The 15,158-nt window shown below is 34.9% G+C and overlaps 2 protein-coding genes and 1 long non-coding RNA gene across 4 annotated transcripts; 1 reads left to right on the plus strand and 2 right to left on the minus strand.

Annotated features, from left to right (window-relative positions):
• Positions 1-5,937: 5,937 nt before the first annotated feature.
• Positions 5,938-8,470, plus strand: LOC148579217 (uncharacterized). 2 transcript variants are annotated; one of them, XR_015905658.1, is made up of 4 exons: positions 5,938-6,328; positions 6,552-6,786; positions 7,292-7,423; positions 7,560-8,470. It is a non-coding gene; the product is annotated as an uncharacterized LOC148579217 (long non-coding RNA). The 2 variants fall into 2 exon arrangements; XR_015905652.1 differs by having other exon boundaries at positions 5,964-6,328; positions 7,286-7,423.
• Positions 8,471-9,477: 1,007 nt separating this feature from the next.
• Positions 9,478-12,367, minus strand: LOC107620190 (uncharacterized). Its single transcript, XM_088489202.1, has 4 exons — positions 12,353-12,367; positions 11,452-11,854; positions 11,025-11,290; positions 9,478-10,201 (listed from the first exon to the last, which is right to left on the minus strand). The coding sequence occupies exons 1-4, from the start codon at positions 12,365-12,367 to the stop codon at positions 10,190-10,192; spliced, it is 696 nt and encodes a 231-aa protein (XP_088345328.1). The 3' UTR covers positions 9,478-10,189.
• LOC148579218 (rhicadhesin receptor-like) lies at positions 9,654-10,189 on the minus strand. The gene is made up of 2 exons (XM_088489201.1): positions 10,180-10,189; positions 9,654-10,126 (listed from the first exon to the last, which is right to left on the minus strand). Exons 1-2 carry the CDS (start codon positions 10,187-10,189, stop codon positions 9,654-9,656), a joined length of 483 nt encoding a protein of 160 aa, XP_088345327.1.
• Positions 12,368-15,158: the final 2,791 nt, after the last annotated feature.

Genomic DNA, 15,158 nt, shown 5'->3' on the forward strand with positions numbered 1-15,158 from the left:
ATAAAATAGGTAACTAAGATATTTTTAACTAATAATTAAATCAAATCAAATCATATAAATTAAACTAAATTCAAATCATGTGAATTAAAGACTAAATTAAACTAAGATAATTTCTTACTTATTCAAGTTGAGTGCAATAAATACAAATTAATTTTGTTAGATAATTATAGTTGTCTGGTCTACTGTATATAGATGGTCACACAAAATTATAAGAATCGTGATTTTTATTACTCTTACTATTTCAACTCTTATTTTCTTCTAAAAATCACGATTCTTATAAAAATCACGATCCTAAGGGAGCCCAGCGCCCTCGCTGGCACATCGATCCGGGTTCTGGCTCTGATACCATCTGTAACAGCCCAGACCACCCGCTAGCACGATATTGTCCGCTTTGGCACACAAGGCCTCAGGGTTTTGCCTTTGACAATAGGATGCTAGCTGAAGCCCCCACACTCACTCGTCAAAACGCGTCATGCTAGGGAGAGGTATCCACACCCTTATAAGGCATGCTTCGTTCCCCTCCCCAACCGATGTGGGCTTTACAATCCATCCCCCTAAGGGAGCCCAGCGCCTTCGCTGGCACATCGATCCGGGTTCTGGCTCTGATACCATCTGTAACAGTCCAGACCACCCGCTAGCACGATATTGTCCGCTTTGGCACACAAGGCCTCACGGTTTTACTTTTGACGATAGGGATGCTAGCCGAAGCTCCCCACACTCACTCGTCAAAACGCGTCATGCTAGGGAGAGGTATCCACACCCTTATAAGGCATGCTTCGTTCCCCTCCCCAACTGATGTGGGCCTTACAATCCATCCCGCTAAGGGAGCCCAGCGCCCTCGCTGGTACATCATCCGGGTTCTGTCTCTGATACCATCTGTAACAGCCCAGACCACCCGCTAGCATCCCTATCGTCAAAAGTAAAACTGTGAGGCCTTGTGTGCCAAAGCGGACAATATCGTGCTAGCGGGTGGTCTGGACTGTTACAGGTATGTGGTATCCAAAGTCCAAAGACGCATTTAATAAAAAATAGAGCTGCATGCAAGAGAGGATGGAATACAATCACCTGTTGATGCGATCCGTAATGGTGGAGTTTGGTTCTCTTTTGACGAGGAAGATGATGGGATGAGGAAGACGAACACGAAGACTGTGTGGTTTCCGTTCTCATTGCAGCCTTGTCTTTTCTTGTCATCTCCATAACAACAAGGGCTTCGATTTAAGGTTTTGTGAGAGATTTATGAGTGATTCGTGTTGCTATTGAATGTTTGTTGTAGAAAGGCGGTTAATGTTAGATTTCTTTAGTTTTCAGGCGAGGCACGGCGGCTCGGAGCCAAGGCGGCCGGGACGACACAGACGGAGGAGGCACATGCACGGAGGAAGCAGAGGCGAGGAGATAGAGTGACGAGTGACGACCGGCGGAGAGAGTGTGGTGAGTAAGAGAAGTGAGAGTGATTTTGGTGGTGACGATGGTGTGGTTGTTGTTATGACTTATGAGTTTAATAGGGTGAAGGGTGGAGGACACCACAAGCAAGATATATAGAAAAGCTATTAATACTATGCTACCAATTCATAAATGAAACAGACTTCTTGGTAATTTGAACAACTATAAAGCAAGCACTACTTACTACATTTCCATTTCCTGAGGCTTTCAGAAATCTCACTGTCCTTGCATGTTAGCGTCCTTGCATGTTAGCTAAGAAAAGAAAACCTATAGCTGGAATTCAAGTAAATGTCATTTTCTACTTCTCTAATAATAAGTCACATAGGCCTACTCAAATATCAGCAAAAAGCAAAATTGTCGAAATGGAAAATCTAAATTCAAACTTTTGACTATAGCATAACCGAATATTTATATAAAGACAAAATAAATTATACAATAAAGGCATATAATTATATAAATACTATTTTTTTATTCCAATAAATTACTATTATCTAACATCTAACTCAATTAAAAAAAAAATTCATATATTAGAATAAAAATTACATAAAAATATCTAAATATACAAGAAATTAGGTGTCTAAATATTAGGTTTTTTAAAAAATACTAAAATAGAAAAGGTAACAACCCACTTTAAAAAAATAAATATACTATATATAAAATTTAATTAGACATCTACAAACAATGAACAATTGTTGATGCTTACACACATTTAATTTAATTTTACACTTTCTACTCTTTTTTTTTTCTCTTTCTTTTTATCCTATTCCTTCCATCTTAGTCAATTAACCATATTAAATATATGATATGTGTGTAGTATGTATAGCACACAAGTATATAGCCGATTTCATTCATCTTCTTCATTTCTTTATGTATTACAAAATAACTTTGAATTAGTATTATTACTCTAGAATACGGAGAAATTTTATTCTTCCACCAGGTTAGTTTGAAGCTTCAAGATATCTTGAATTTTAATTAACATATGCATTATTAATTATTATTGTTGAATAAATAGATGGATCGTGATAATAAGTCATTCTATCCAATAAACTATTATATGTTTATATATTTTTACAAAATTGTCATGTTCTAAATTTTTTTTGTAGTATACAAAAAATTTGGGACAACAATTTTTAGTATTTTTGGTTATTATTTTACCAATACAAATATTAAATTGTTTTCAAAAATAAATTTTATTTATGTGTACAAATTTAAAAAAATATGAATACAAATTTTATTAATTCATATATATAAATTTTGATAAATATAAATATAAATTATATATTTTTTTATTTGCAAAACCTTTATAAATATGAATCTAAATTATTACTAGTTAAATACTGACAAAAAATAATAATATTTATTGATGATATAACATTACTCATAAATAATGATATGGATGCATGTAAGCATCAATCAACTAGAAAATACTAAATAAATACTAATGGTGTGTAGATAGCTCTTGAGGAAGCTAAATATACAATTAGTGTGTAAGGTTAATCATGGTTGTTTGCTGTAAAATTAGGTGTGATATGTAGTGTTTTGCAAAAGAACATTGTTGATATAGACCAGAAAAAGAGGTGTAAGAAAGTTTTTTATTTCCAACTTTTGCATGCATAGATTATCTCTAAAAGATACTATATATTCAAATATGCTAACACATGTGAGCTTGATCCTATCTATTAACAGATTTTCTTTCTTTTTTACTTTTTTTTTTTACCATGACTTATATAAAATTTAAAAGTGGTAGAAACAAAATTAAAACATGGAAGAAAACTTAAACGAAACAAAGAATGGAAACGACAAAAGTGCAACCTTTACACCGAAACAATAGTCAATAATACAAAACCTCAACCCAAAAAAAAGGGAGAAAAATTGCAAAACTCTTTAGTATACATAGTACGAGCAGTGCTTGGAGTAAAGGACACGGAAAAAAGAAAAGATCAGACTGAAAATGAAAGCTGTCCTGCTATTACTTTCCGTTTGGAAAACTTTAAAATTAACTTTTTTTTTACTTTTGACTTATAAAAAGAAGTAGTATTAATGTCGGGTGCAATTTTCAAAACCAAATTGCAACTTTCTAAGAAGCTATTTAGGAGCTTATAGAGAAGTTAAAAAAAATTACTTCTCTTATAATACTTCTACTTTTCATCACATTTCTATAAAATAAGCACTTTTAGAGTTAAAAATCCAAACACAAAATAACTTATTTATAAGTTACTTTTAACAGAGTAAAATAAGTTACTTTTAACAGAGTCATTTATTGTTTAAGTTATTTTATCAAAAGGAACTTAATTAAGTTAGTTACTCAAACTGGACAGCCATTATCATTATACCGATTATAGTATAGGAAAATTATCACATGTTCCATTGTACTAGCATAGAATACCATGTTTCTTTGTACTATCCGGTTTTCATTATGTATTTGTCTTGTAGTGAAGAACTTAAACACAAATTTATCCTTGGAAGTAAAACTGAAATGACCCATTTATCAGCTTTAATTGTGACATTCATTGGTTGAGTTTTTAATTTCCTGACTTGGCTAATAATGGATCGTGAGCCACTATTTATTCCAATGAGAATTAAATCTTTATGCCATTCTTAAAACACATACCATTAGTAACGAATATCCTAATATATTTAAGGGTAAAATACTAAATTGGTCTCCTAGGTTTGGGCGTTATAACTCATTTTATTTTCTAAGCTTAGCCTGGATTATATGATCGGCAGACAAAGCTTGGGGGCTGTGATCCGTCACCTTATAACTTGGTCTTTATTGTGCATTACGAGTTATAACTCGGCGTTAATTATCATTTATTCTTTGCTTGTAACCGACACCTTCATTGCCGACTTAATGACCATCATTTCAATCTTAATGACCAAACCGTCATAACATGAATATCATTCATCAATTCTATGCCTATAAAAAGAACCTTCTATATCTAATCTCATGGGAGCAACATGATAAATTCTATAAGTTGCATATCATGTCTTACATTCTATATTCATAGAATTATTCTTATACCTCTTAAACACTTACTGACTTGAGCGTCGGGGAGTGACGAGCTTACAAGTATTCACCGGCGGACCAATTATACACCGGCCAATCTCAGCAAGAACAGGTTCTATCTTACCTCATGCCCTTATTAACCACATTAGATTAACAAAAATGAAAATGTGATCATGATCATGACCATGAATGCAAGAATCACGTTAGCATATAATTGGTTCTCTTTTTAAGGATTTATTATATAGTATATTTATTTTTTTAAAGTGGGTTGTTACCTTTTCTATTTACTTTTTAAAAAACCTAATATTTAGACACCTAATTTCTTGTATATTTAGATATTTTTATGTGATTTTTATTCTAATATATGAATTTCATTTGTTTTAAATTGAGTTAGATGTTAGACAATAGTAATTTATTGGAATAAAAAAAATAGTATTTATATAATTATATGCCTTTATTGTATAATTTATTTTGTCTTTATATAAATATTCGGTTATGCTATAGTCAAAAGTTTGAATTTAGATTTCCCATTTCGGCAATTTTGCTTTTTGCTGATGTTTGAATAGGCCTTTTGTTTATATTTATTGTTGTCATGTAGTCATGTTAAGATTATATTAACTACTAAGACTTGTTAGTTTGATCTCTTTTACTTAAAAAATTATTATGCACTATATTTTTTATGGACTCTTGTTGAAAATTAATGTTTCTGTCTTTCGTTCGATTTTAGTTGAATTTACGTGAAGCTTAATTTTTACTCTAGCATTTTGATTCCTTGAACCACTTCTGTGTTGTAAGCTTAATTGAAAATTTGATACTAAAATATATTAAGCATTTTAAATAAAAACAACATGAGAGAATGGTTATAATCTATCTTTTGAAAATCGGTTCGGACCGGCCGGTTGAACCATGAACCGCTACAAAAAATAACTCGGACAAATGTTAAAAACCCCCAATTTCCAAAACCACAATTGAACCGTTGAACCGGCCAAGAACTGGTCGGTCAAACCGAACCGTCACCTGGCCAGATTTTTGGAATAAGGGAAAACGCAAAGTTCTGAAAACGGTTCGAATTGACTGGTCAAACCGGTCAATTCGTGAATGAGGGGAAAAGCAGTTCAGACCAAGATTCTGAAAACCCGTTCAAACCGGTCGGTCGAACCGTGAACCGGTACAAAAACGAATCGGTCATATATCAAAACCGAAAGATTCAGAAACCGTTATTGGACTGTCGAACCGGTCGAGAATCGGTCGGTCGAACCGAACCGAGACCCTACCGATTTTCTAAAATTTGCTCAAAACGGTGCCGTTGGTTAGAGGAACCCTAACCAGTAGGAGTGTACAAAACCGACTCGGACCGAACTAAATCGATCAACTGAACCGAAAAAACCGAAAATCAAAAACCGGTTCTGATAATAAAAACCCCAATCGAACCGAACCGAACCGGTCAGGTAAAAAACAAAAAAAAAAACAAACCCCCCCTCCCCCAAAATGAACGAAACCTAAACCTAACCGAGTAACCCCCATTCGGCCATTCCCCCAAGCCCCACTCCCAAACGAACCCTAGCCCCTCTCTCCCTACTCCCTAGGTCTCACAGCCTCGCTCTCTGCAACTCCCATCGCCGGTGAGAGACCTCCTCCCACCACCTCGCAGCCACCGCCACCTTCCTCCCAGCGCAGCCCTTCCACTGCTCCCACCCAGGACCTCCTCGCGGACAGAGCAGCCCAGCACTGCAGCACACAGACAGCGCCCAGCGCCCAGCAGGTCGGCACCACGCTTGCAAGTCGCACCCACCACCACCCTCAGTCCCTCGCAACTCGCAAATCGCACCCAGCAGGCCAGGACCACCCACTCACCCAGGACCACTCGATAGCCTATTGCAAGTAAAGAACACGATTTGCTATTATATATAAAGTTCTTCTATTCTTTCTTATTAGCATGTTTTCCAATGCCATCTACTTTGGTTCTAACTTGGCATAATGTGATAATTGAAATGTTAGACCAACGTAGTTCTGATTATTGCTTTTCTGTTCTCTCGCGAACATAAGGGAACTATATGCTTTTCTGATTATTGCTTTTTCTGTTCTCTGAATGAACACACTGAAGAACGCAGAGAAGACAGAAGAGAACTCAAACGCAGCTTGGAGGAAGCACCGAAGCATCCATCTCTCGTAGCCGTTCCTCAACGTCCAGCCACCGTCGCCGGCCTCGCCTTCTGCCTCTGTCGCGCAGCCACTGTCTCGACGGTGCCAGTTCTGTTCCAGCGCGTCAGCCCTTCGGTCGTGCCCTGTTCCTTTCTTGCTACTGATCTGCTCTGCTCTGTTCTGGCATTTAGTTCTAGGTATTAATTTTTTTAAACTATAATTGTTGAATAATTCTTGTTACTTGTTAGTTAATTCTACAATGAAGTGGCTTGCCAATGAGTTTTGGAAATGTGTTGCCTCTCAATTCTTCTGAATCTCTCTTGGTTCTATAATGTTAGTACTTTTTGCGTGTACAACTTGCAATTCACTACTTTCTTGTGTGATTAAATTTTGGGTGACTATTTTTCGTAACAATTTAGTCAAATATATCAAATCAATCTATCGATTTTCACTTATAATCTTCGTGTAAAGATGGCAACTATGATTACTTATACTAACATAATTTTGAAGCTTTTGGATTTCTAGCAAATTTTGCAGAACACCATTGAACCTTATTACAAGTTAGCATACATAGTACTCAGAATAGGACTAGGTGATGATTAAGGAGGACATATGCTTGAATTGTTACAATTGTGTATATTACATTCAACACAGATTTACATATATTAAACTCCAAACTAGCTGATATGGTGATAGTCGTAGGCTGCAGCAAGTCTTGGCTGACTTATTGATTTGCATCAATTTTACGCCAACCAGAGGTCAAGTTGTTGTTGCAGCCTCTTTAACGAAAGATCAATTAGGCAAATCAGTTCATTTGGCTTACTTGGAGATAAGGTAATTGTTCCATGCATACTATATATTCCTTTGTTGTACCTCAACTTTATGGGAACAAGAAACTTGTGACATTCCCACATGTGATCATCTAACTACTACTTAAGTGGTTCACTGATTGTTTTTGCTATCTTTGCAGCATAACACATGATGGTGTTGGTGTTCCGGAAACATTGCTGAACCAAATGTTCGGACGAGACGGACAAGAATCCGAGGAGGGTATTAGTCTGCTCATCAGCAGAAAGTTGCTGAAGCTCATGAATGGAGACGTGCGGTATCTGAGAGAAGCTGGCTAATCATCTTTCATCTTAACAGTTGAACTGGCTGCTTCCCAAAAATTGATTGCTTAAAGTTATAGGAAATAAAGAAATACTATCAGTTTTTGTGCATCAGAAAAGCAAGTGTGCAAGAAATCACTTTTCTTGTACAACATACCTTAAGAGCTATGAAGCACGGACACTTTGCTGAGTTGCCGTGTCTGCGTGTCGGACACATTTCGGACACGACACTCACGGACACTCGTCCGACACGCGTGTCTGCTGTGTCCAAACCGTGTCTCAATAAAAAATAAAAAAATTTTCTCCGGACACACTTGGACACACCTAAATACCATCACGTGTCAGCGTGTCCGATCTTATTCTTAATATATATTTTTAAAATAAATTTAGATATAATATATATTGTTATTTATTAAAACAAAAAATATTTTAAATACTTGATATAATTAAAATAAGACATTAAAAATAATTTAAAAAATTAATTTATATTTTAATATCAATAAAATATTAATATATCATTACGGTTTATCTAAAAAATACTGTATATTTTATATGTATACGTGTCCCCGTGTCATGTAAGATTTTAAAATTTGCGTGTCGGCGTGTCCCGTGTCGTGTCGTGTCCCATATCCGTGTCAGTGTCCGTACATCATAGCTTAAGAGTAAGAGTAACATAGTCTCAAGTCTTAACGCTTCTGTAACTCCTTGTACGGTACGGTGTATATATGTATGAATCTTCACGTTATTCAGCTATTCACATAAACTATTATATATTTATATTACTTACTCTTCCTGCAATTTTAGATTATTTAAGAAGCATTTTTAGTAATCAAACATTAAACAAGTCTCTGAAATTGCTGTTATCCACTTATCCCGTCTTCACATGCTTAGCTTAGACGAAAATCTACTCAAATTAAGATGTTTTGCCCCAGGGGAATATACACAGATGAATTTGGGTTAGTGGCCCAACATCACTAACCATTAGTTAGTTTATTTTGTGAATTCACCATTTCATATAGCCGGAAGAATATGTGTACGGCCAGTTTATGCCTCTATTGAGTAGCATATAATTAACATTGGCCCATACTTTAGTTACCAACTCCCTTGCTTTTAAATATAATTGGAGGAACAAAGCTATTACGAATCAATCTTTAGGACACTGACAAAGAAATTCCACCTTCCGCTTTGGCTGTATGGCTTTTTATTTGCAGCAACTTTATAAAACTATATTATATATTAGGATATGATAATTAATCAATCTGTATAACTAGTTTTGATTAGTGTGAATAAATAAAAAATAGTTATTTGTATTGTAGTATCTATGACCTTAGCGGGTTACATGGTGCCACGATGATAATTTCTAATAATCAAGGCAGGTTTTTTCTACTATTTTGACCATACTAGCTACATTTCTTTGTGCTGCTAAATATTGGGAGATAAGACACGGAAGATGGGGTTGGGTTATTTGTTTCCATCTATCCACACCAATATGATAGGAAGTGTAATTATTAATATTATTATACATTATTTTAATACCACCATGGTTCAAATTCAATGAGATTAATTGGAAGGTTATAGAAGAAAGGGAAAGAGAGTAAGATGAGGCATAGGAGGCAATAACTTTAATATTCTTGTTATTATAAGGCACTGATAGATAAGCAACAAGGAGTAGCACTGTTGAGAACTAGTAAGTCAACACTGAATAATACACCACACACACACACACATTGTGATTAACAAAAAGAACAAAGCATGCTGATAGCACCTTTCAAATTCCAATTATAAAAGAAATGAATATGTCCCATTATTTGCTTTTATGAGTTTTCCAAACATACATGATGAATTGTGAGGCAACAAAGAGAGATTGAATGAGAGAGACAAATACACAAAAACAACAGAGACATTATTAAAGCATACATATACCAATCAAGTATATATCATTCCTACTATAACAATTACTTCTTGGGAGCAAGCCTAGACTTGATTTTCTCAATCTCCTTGGTACCAACCTGGAATGCCTTGGTCAACACGTTATCCGGGACCGGTGGGGTGGCAGCAAACAAAGTCAGAGGAATAGACTGTGTTCCAGGCAATTGGCTGTTGAAGGCTGAAATAACTGCAGCAGGTTCATTGGCATTGTTCTTCTGGAAATGAACCAACCCTTTTGGGAAGACAAAGATCTCACCCTTGTAGATGGTCTTTGATATGAGAACATTGGATGTTGTTATGAACCCAACATCAAGTTGACCTTCAAGAACAAACACAATCTCAGTGGCACGTGGGTGTGTGTGGGGTGGGTTGAGTCCACCTGGGGCATAGTCAATGCGTGACAGAGACACACCAAGTGTGTTCAATCCTGGGATCTTTTCAACGTTGGCTCCTGTTACAATGGAACCGAAGGTTGTGTTTGCTGCCACACCTGGTTTTGCTAATATGTTTGATGAGAAATCAGATGCATTCACTTTTGCAGCGTCTTTACACGTGAATCCATTCACCTTAACACCTGTTTTTTCAATCACACACTACCCATGTCAACCAGCCAATGATTTTTGAGATCTGGGATATGTTTAATCTACTTAAAAAAAATGAACTTTTTATGTTGTGTTAACAAAGAAACCTTAATTAGTAGTCATATGCAAGTGGGTGCACCATATTATGAAAAAGGAAGCAATATTAAAGTAGTTGGTAGGCCTAATAGTGAGTTAGTTGGAGTTAATTGAAAGAAAACCAAAGGATCAAATATAATGATTATTATGTTGTTGTTGTTCCAGACACACATATCACAAGAGAATAGAAACATCAAAGGAGAAGAGATAGATAGTGAAATATAAGATATACCAGATGCAGTGTCTGCAACACAGAGGTCTTGAAGAGCATCAGGATCTGATGCTGAGGTTGAGGCTAAAACCAGAGCAAAAGTCATCGCTAACACTGACCCTATGAACTTCATGGTTAACTATGAACCCAAGAATGAGGAAACAAAATTGGGTGGGATGAAAGGAAACAAAAAAGAGAAGAAGAAAATGTGTATTGCTTTAAATGCTTTGGGCAAGTTGGAATGAGTTAATGAGGTTTTCAGTATTTATATAGATAGGCACAAAGGTGAGAAGAAGACTTAGAACAGAGACAAAAGGATGATCATGAGTTGAATTTCAATACTGAATGAGTTTGGAATCAAAGCATGCAATATGCCAATTCTTAAAGCATTCCAATCAATTAGCATTGCTTTCAATTCCCCTTCATTCTAAACAAACAAACTAACGAAGTAACAAATATACTGCCATGGAAAATTTCATAACTTTTGAGAGCATAAGATATGAACAGACCTGAAAGCAAGCTGCATCAACTAATGCAAAGAGAGAGATTGAGAGCCAGGCATTGAGTCCCGAAGGGAACTGTCTTCCCCTTGAAGCAGCGAACCCGATGAGGAGGAACCCGGCAGGTATTAGCCGGAAGGCTGACACAAAGAACGGGCCTGTCCTTGGAATCACCTCCTTCATAGCCACCATTGCAGTTCCCCAGAAGAAGAACGGTGATACCAGCACTATCAATTCCCAAAGCCCTTCCGCAAGGCACTTCAATGATTCACCTTCTTCAATCCACACACAAGATAACTTTAGTTAAACAGATTTCTTTTGTTGTTGACAGTTATTAGTTAGTAGTGTGGTCCGTTACTGACAGTTACAGACTTACAGTTAGTTATTAGTTAGTTAGGGAAATTGTTACTAGTTCATTTTGATTACAGACTGATACCTTGTTCCTTATTGTTCTCCGAAGATAACGATACGGCGCCGTTTTGTCCCTGTTCTTCATTGGCAAAGGGTGCAACGCACTCGATGTCTTGGCCGGTGCCGACGCAATCTACGGCGGAAGAAGGAGGGGGATCTTGGAAGTCGAGCTGTTGTTGTTCGGTGCCGGTGGGAGTGCAGGAGACGGTGAATGGAACCGAGCTGCGCGACGGTGCTTTCAAAGCTGAAACAGTAGCTGCACGATGGTGGAACAGAGCTGCGCGATACCAACGGTGGCTTCGAAGCTCGTTTCGGCGACGGCGGCGGAAGATGGACGGAGGTGAGAGAGTGAGATCGATGACGGAGAGAGGAAGAAGGAGCTCGAGGGTGATGGGAGGGATTGGTTCGCGTTTAGCCGGTGTGTGGAGCTAAGGTTGCTGGGTTGGGTAATTGACTAGGGCATCCCAGCAAAACAATGGCGTGACGCAGAGACAGATAAGAGAGATCCAGGAGCAGAGAGAGAGGATAGGAAGAGGAGAGAAAAAGATGAAGAAGATCGAAACTTTTAGAGGCGTGAACGATGAAGGTTTCTAACCTACATAAAGAATAATTTTAATTTTTTATTTTTTTAATATGTTTTTATTTTGTTGTTTCAATTATTTAAAATTATAAAATTAAGATTAATTAAATTTTAAAATTTAATTAATTTAAAAGGATATTTTTATTTAATCAAATAAAGGAATGATGTTTAAGTCTTTTTATTAAAATTAAATAAAATTTATTTTTTATTTTTATTTAATTAAAAGAGTATTTTAGTAAAAGTGGTGATATATTATATATTTAAAAAAGAAAAATTAAATGATGACGTAAAAAATAAATTCCACTTGTTTTATTGTTATTTGTCCATATTTTAAACGTATCGGTACATATGAATTTATCATCGTACCGTAGCAAACACCTATTAAAAATGGCACATCTACTCTCACAAGTTATTTAGATTTATTTTAGAGAATAAATTGTATCACACTTTATAGTAAGTTGTTTCTATTTAGGATTTTAAGATTTAGCATTTATAGTACATGACTTAGGATTTAGTATTTAATGTTTAGTATTTAAGGTTTAGAATTTTGAGTTTATTAAATTTAAGGTTTAGAATTTATGATTTAAAGTTTAAAATATAGAATTTAGGTTTATTTAAGGTCAATTTTAATGTTGTGTTTGTAATTTGGTATTTGTTTGAATTTAGAGTTTAGTTTATTTAAGATTTGATTATGATGTTTTTGTAATTCGAAATTTGTTTGGGTTGTTACTCTAAATATTGAATTTAGTTTTAGACAAACAAGATTTTAGATTTTTTGAATATAAATATCGAAAAGATAATGCATGAACCATTAAATTATGTATGTTTTGTTGCAATTATTTTTTAATTTATTTAAAAATAAGTTGGAAAAAGATTACATTTGAAAAATGCCTAGTTGAAATGAAAAAATAACTTAGTGTGCATAATGTTCTTTTTTTTTTGGTCAGATGGATTAGACAGCCTCTAATTCTAGGCATTACTCATGTATTCCACACTCACACACACTACATGAGTTCATTTAAGGGTTCATTTTTTCTCTCATAGGACTTGAACCCGGGTGCAGCTACTTGCGAGGCAGCAGATCCTACCACTAGCACCAAGCCTCGGCTGCATGAACAATGTTCTAACAGCAGCTATTTCAAGCACTTCCTCTTGCTCCAACACAAATTAACCCTTACCATACAATCTTATAAGCAAGCTCAAAGAGCCCAACAAATAGCTGGATAGAAACGACCCAAAAAAATTCTGTTACACAGAAAGAAAAGCCGCCTAAGCCGAGCCTCTATCAAGTTTTGCAGATGTAATATTGCTGTCAACTTGCTCCCTGACACCACACATCCACAACACGTGTCGGTAAACCATACATATATGTATATTTGCAATCTGTACCCTAAAGTGACCCTTTTGTTTTTTGTCTAATATTTTTAATATATTGTCTGTAACATTCTTGACTTTGTCTCAATTATTATATCCCTATTAAATATGTTCTCGTCAAATATCTCTAACTATTAATGCAGCAACCTCAGATGTTGTGGATAAATTATGTCTTTGCATTAGTATTTCTTTTGATTATTAACCTTAATAACTTAATATCACTATATCTATTATATTATTTTATGTAAAATTAAAATATGCTCTCCTAATTTAATATCATATTATATATTTGTTCTTAATATTGTCCAAAATTAAATTAAAATTATGTCTAAAGTCTTAACACTGTAAACAAAATATAATTAATATTTAATATTTTAATAATTAAATACCTAAAATTTGAATTGAGATCATGTTCAAAGTCTTAATACTGTAATCAGGATATAATTAATACTTCAAATTTTAATAATTAAATACCTAAAATAAGTTAATTAAATAACAATAATTAATACCTAAAATATTAAAAAGGAATTTTTAATAAATGTGAGAAATTAAAATAAAAGAATTGATAAATAACAATAAATGTTATTATTATATGAAAAAAGAATATTTTTATTTGGAAGGAAAAAAGAATAGATTAATAGTCAAATTCGTCTTTAAAAGACCACTCATTCTTTAAAGAAACTACTCAAATGAAGATACTAAAAATATCTTTTTATGGAGATGCTTTGTATAAAAATGTAATTTATTTATTTGGCCACACTTTAAATAAAAGCAACACTTTTATATCATATCAAAATCTAACCCTACAATTCATCATTCAAGGGTCAAAAAAAAAATTTCACATGAAGACAATTATAAAATCTTCATTGGAGTACCCACCTTCTTTAAATTAGTCTTCAAATGATTTTTTTAGTCATATTAGTCATTAAAAGATAAAACGTAAGTCAAATTGCTCATTCCGTTAGTTAGATGATGACGTGGTAGATTAATGCCACGTGTCATAAGATGATTGGTTGACGTGTCAAGTCAGTGACACCTAGCATGCCACGTGTCAGTTGATATGTAAAAAAATTATTTATAATCAAAATAGCCCCTGAAAATTTGGAATACGAATTCCGATTTACAAATTCGGATTCAACATTCACATCTCATCCTCCATGGTTCAAGGTTCACAGTTCAGCGTACATTGTTACGATGTCCTTCCACCAAAAGAGATAAACACATCAACTGCGAAGTCTGCGATTAACAATTCCAGGTATAGTGTTTACGGAATTTGGTTCTCCGGCTCCTGGACCATGGTTCATCATTTTTACGGTTGCGAGTTTTCGGGTTCGGCTTGCAGGGTTCAGGTTCCAGAATTAATCTTGTCATGTACTATCCCAAAAAGGAATAACCAAATCAACTGACTTTTTACGATTCAGGATTTGTCTTATAGAAATTTGTCTATATCGTTTAATCTCTCACAGTATACGAATTGTGTTTTGTGGATTAAGGTTATGATGTTCGTTCCTTGGGTCTTTCAGATTTGGGGTTCAGGACTCATGGTTCATGTTTCTTGGCTCAAGTTCAGGGTTCAGCGTTTACGCTTTCGTGTTTACGGTTATAATGTTATGGTTTAGTGTGACGATTTAATTTCAACACAACGAATTAACAACTCATTTGCATTATTCATAAATCTCATCTTCATTTTGTCTCGTCCTTATTTCTTCCACTGTTTCATAACTTTCACTCAGAATACACTGAAGACCAACTGTTTTCTTATTTTACTCTACGCATCA

The sequence above is a fragment of the Arachis ipaensis genome, chromosome B10 (genome assembly GCF_059453495.1).
Source record: "Arachis ipaensis isolate K30076 ecotype BB chromosome B10, ASM5945349v1, whole genome shotgun sequence".
Lineage (NCBI taxonomy): Eukaryota > Viridiplantae > Streptophyta > Magnoliopsida > Fabales > Fabaceae > Arachis > Arachis ipaensis.

Bases quoted from the DNA above. Each gene is read 5' to 3' on its own strand.
- LOC107620190 (XM_088489202.1), bottom strand. The intron at 11,291-11,451 runs GTATCAGTCTGT...TGTGGATTGAAG, and splicing joins GGAGAACAATAAGGAACAAG to AAGGTGAATCATTGAAGTGC.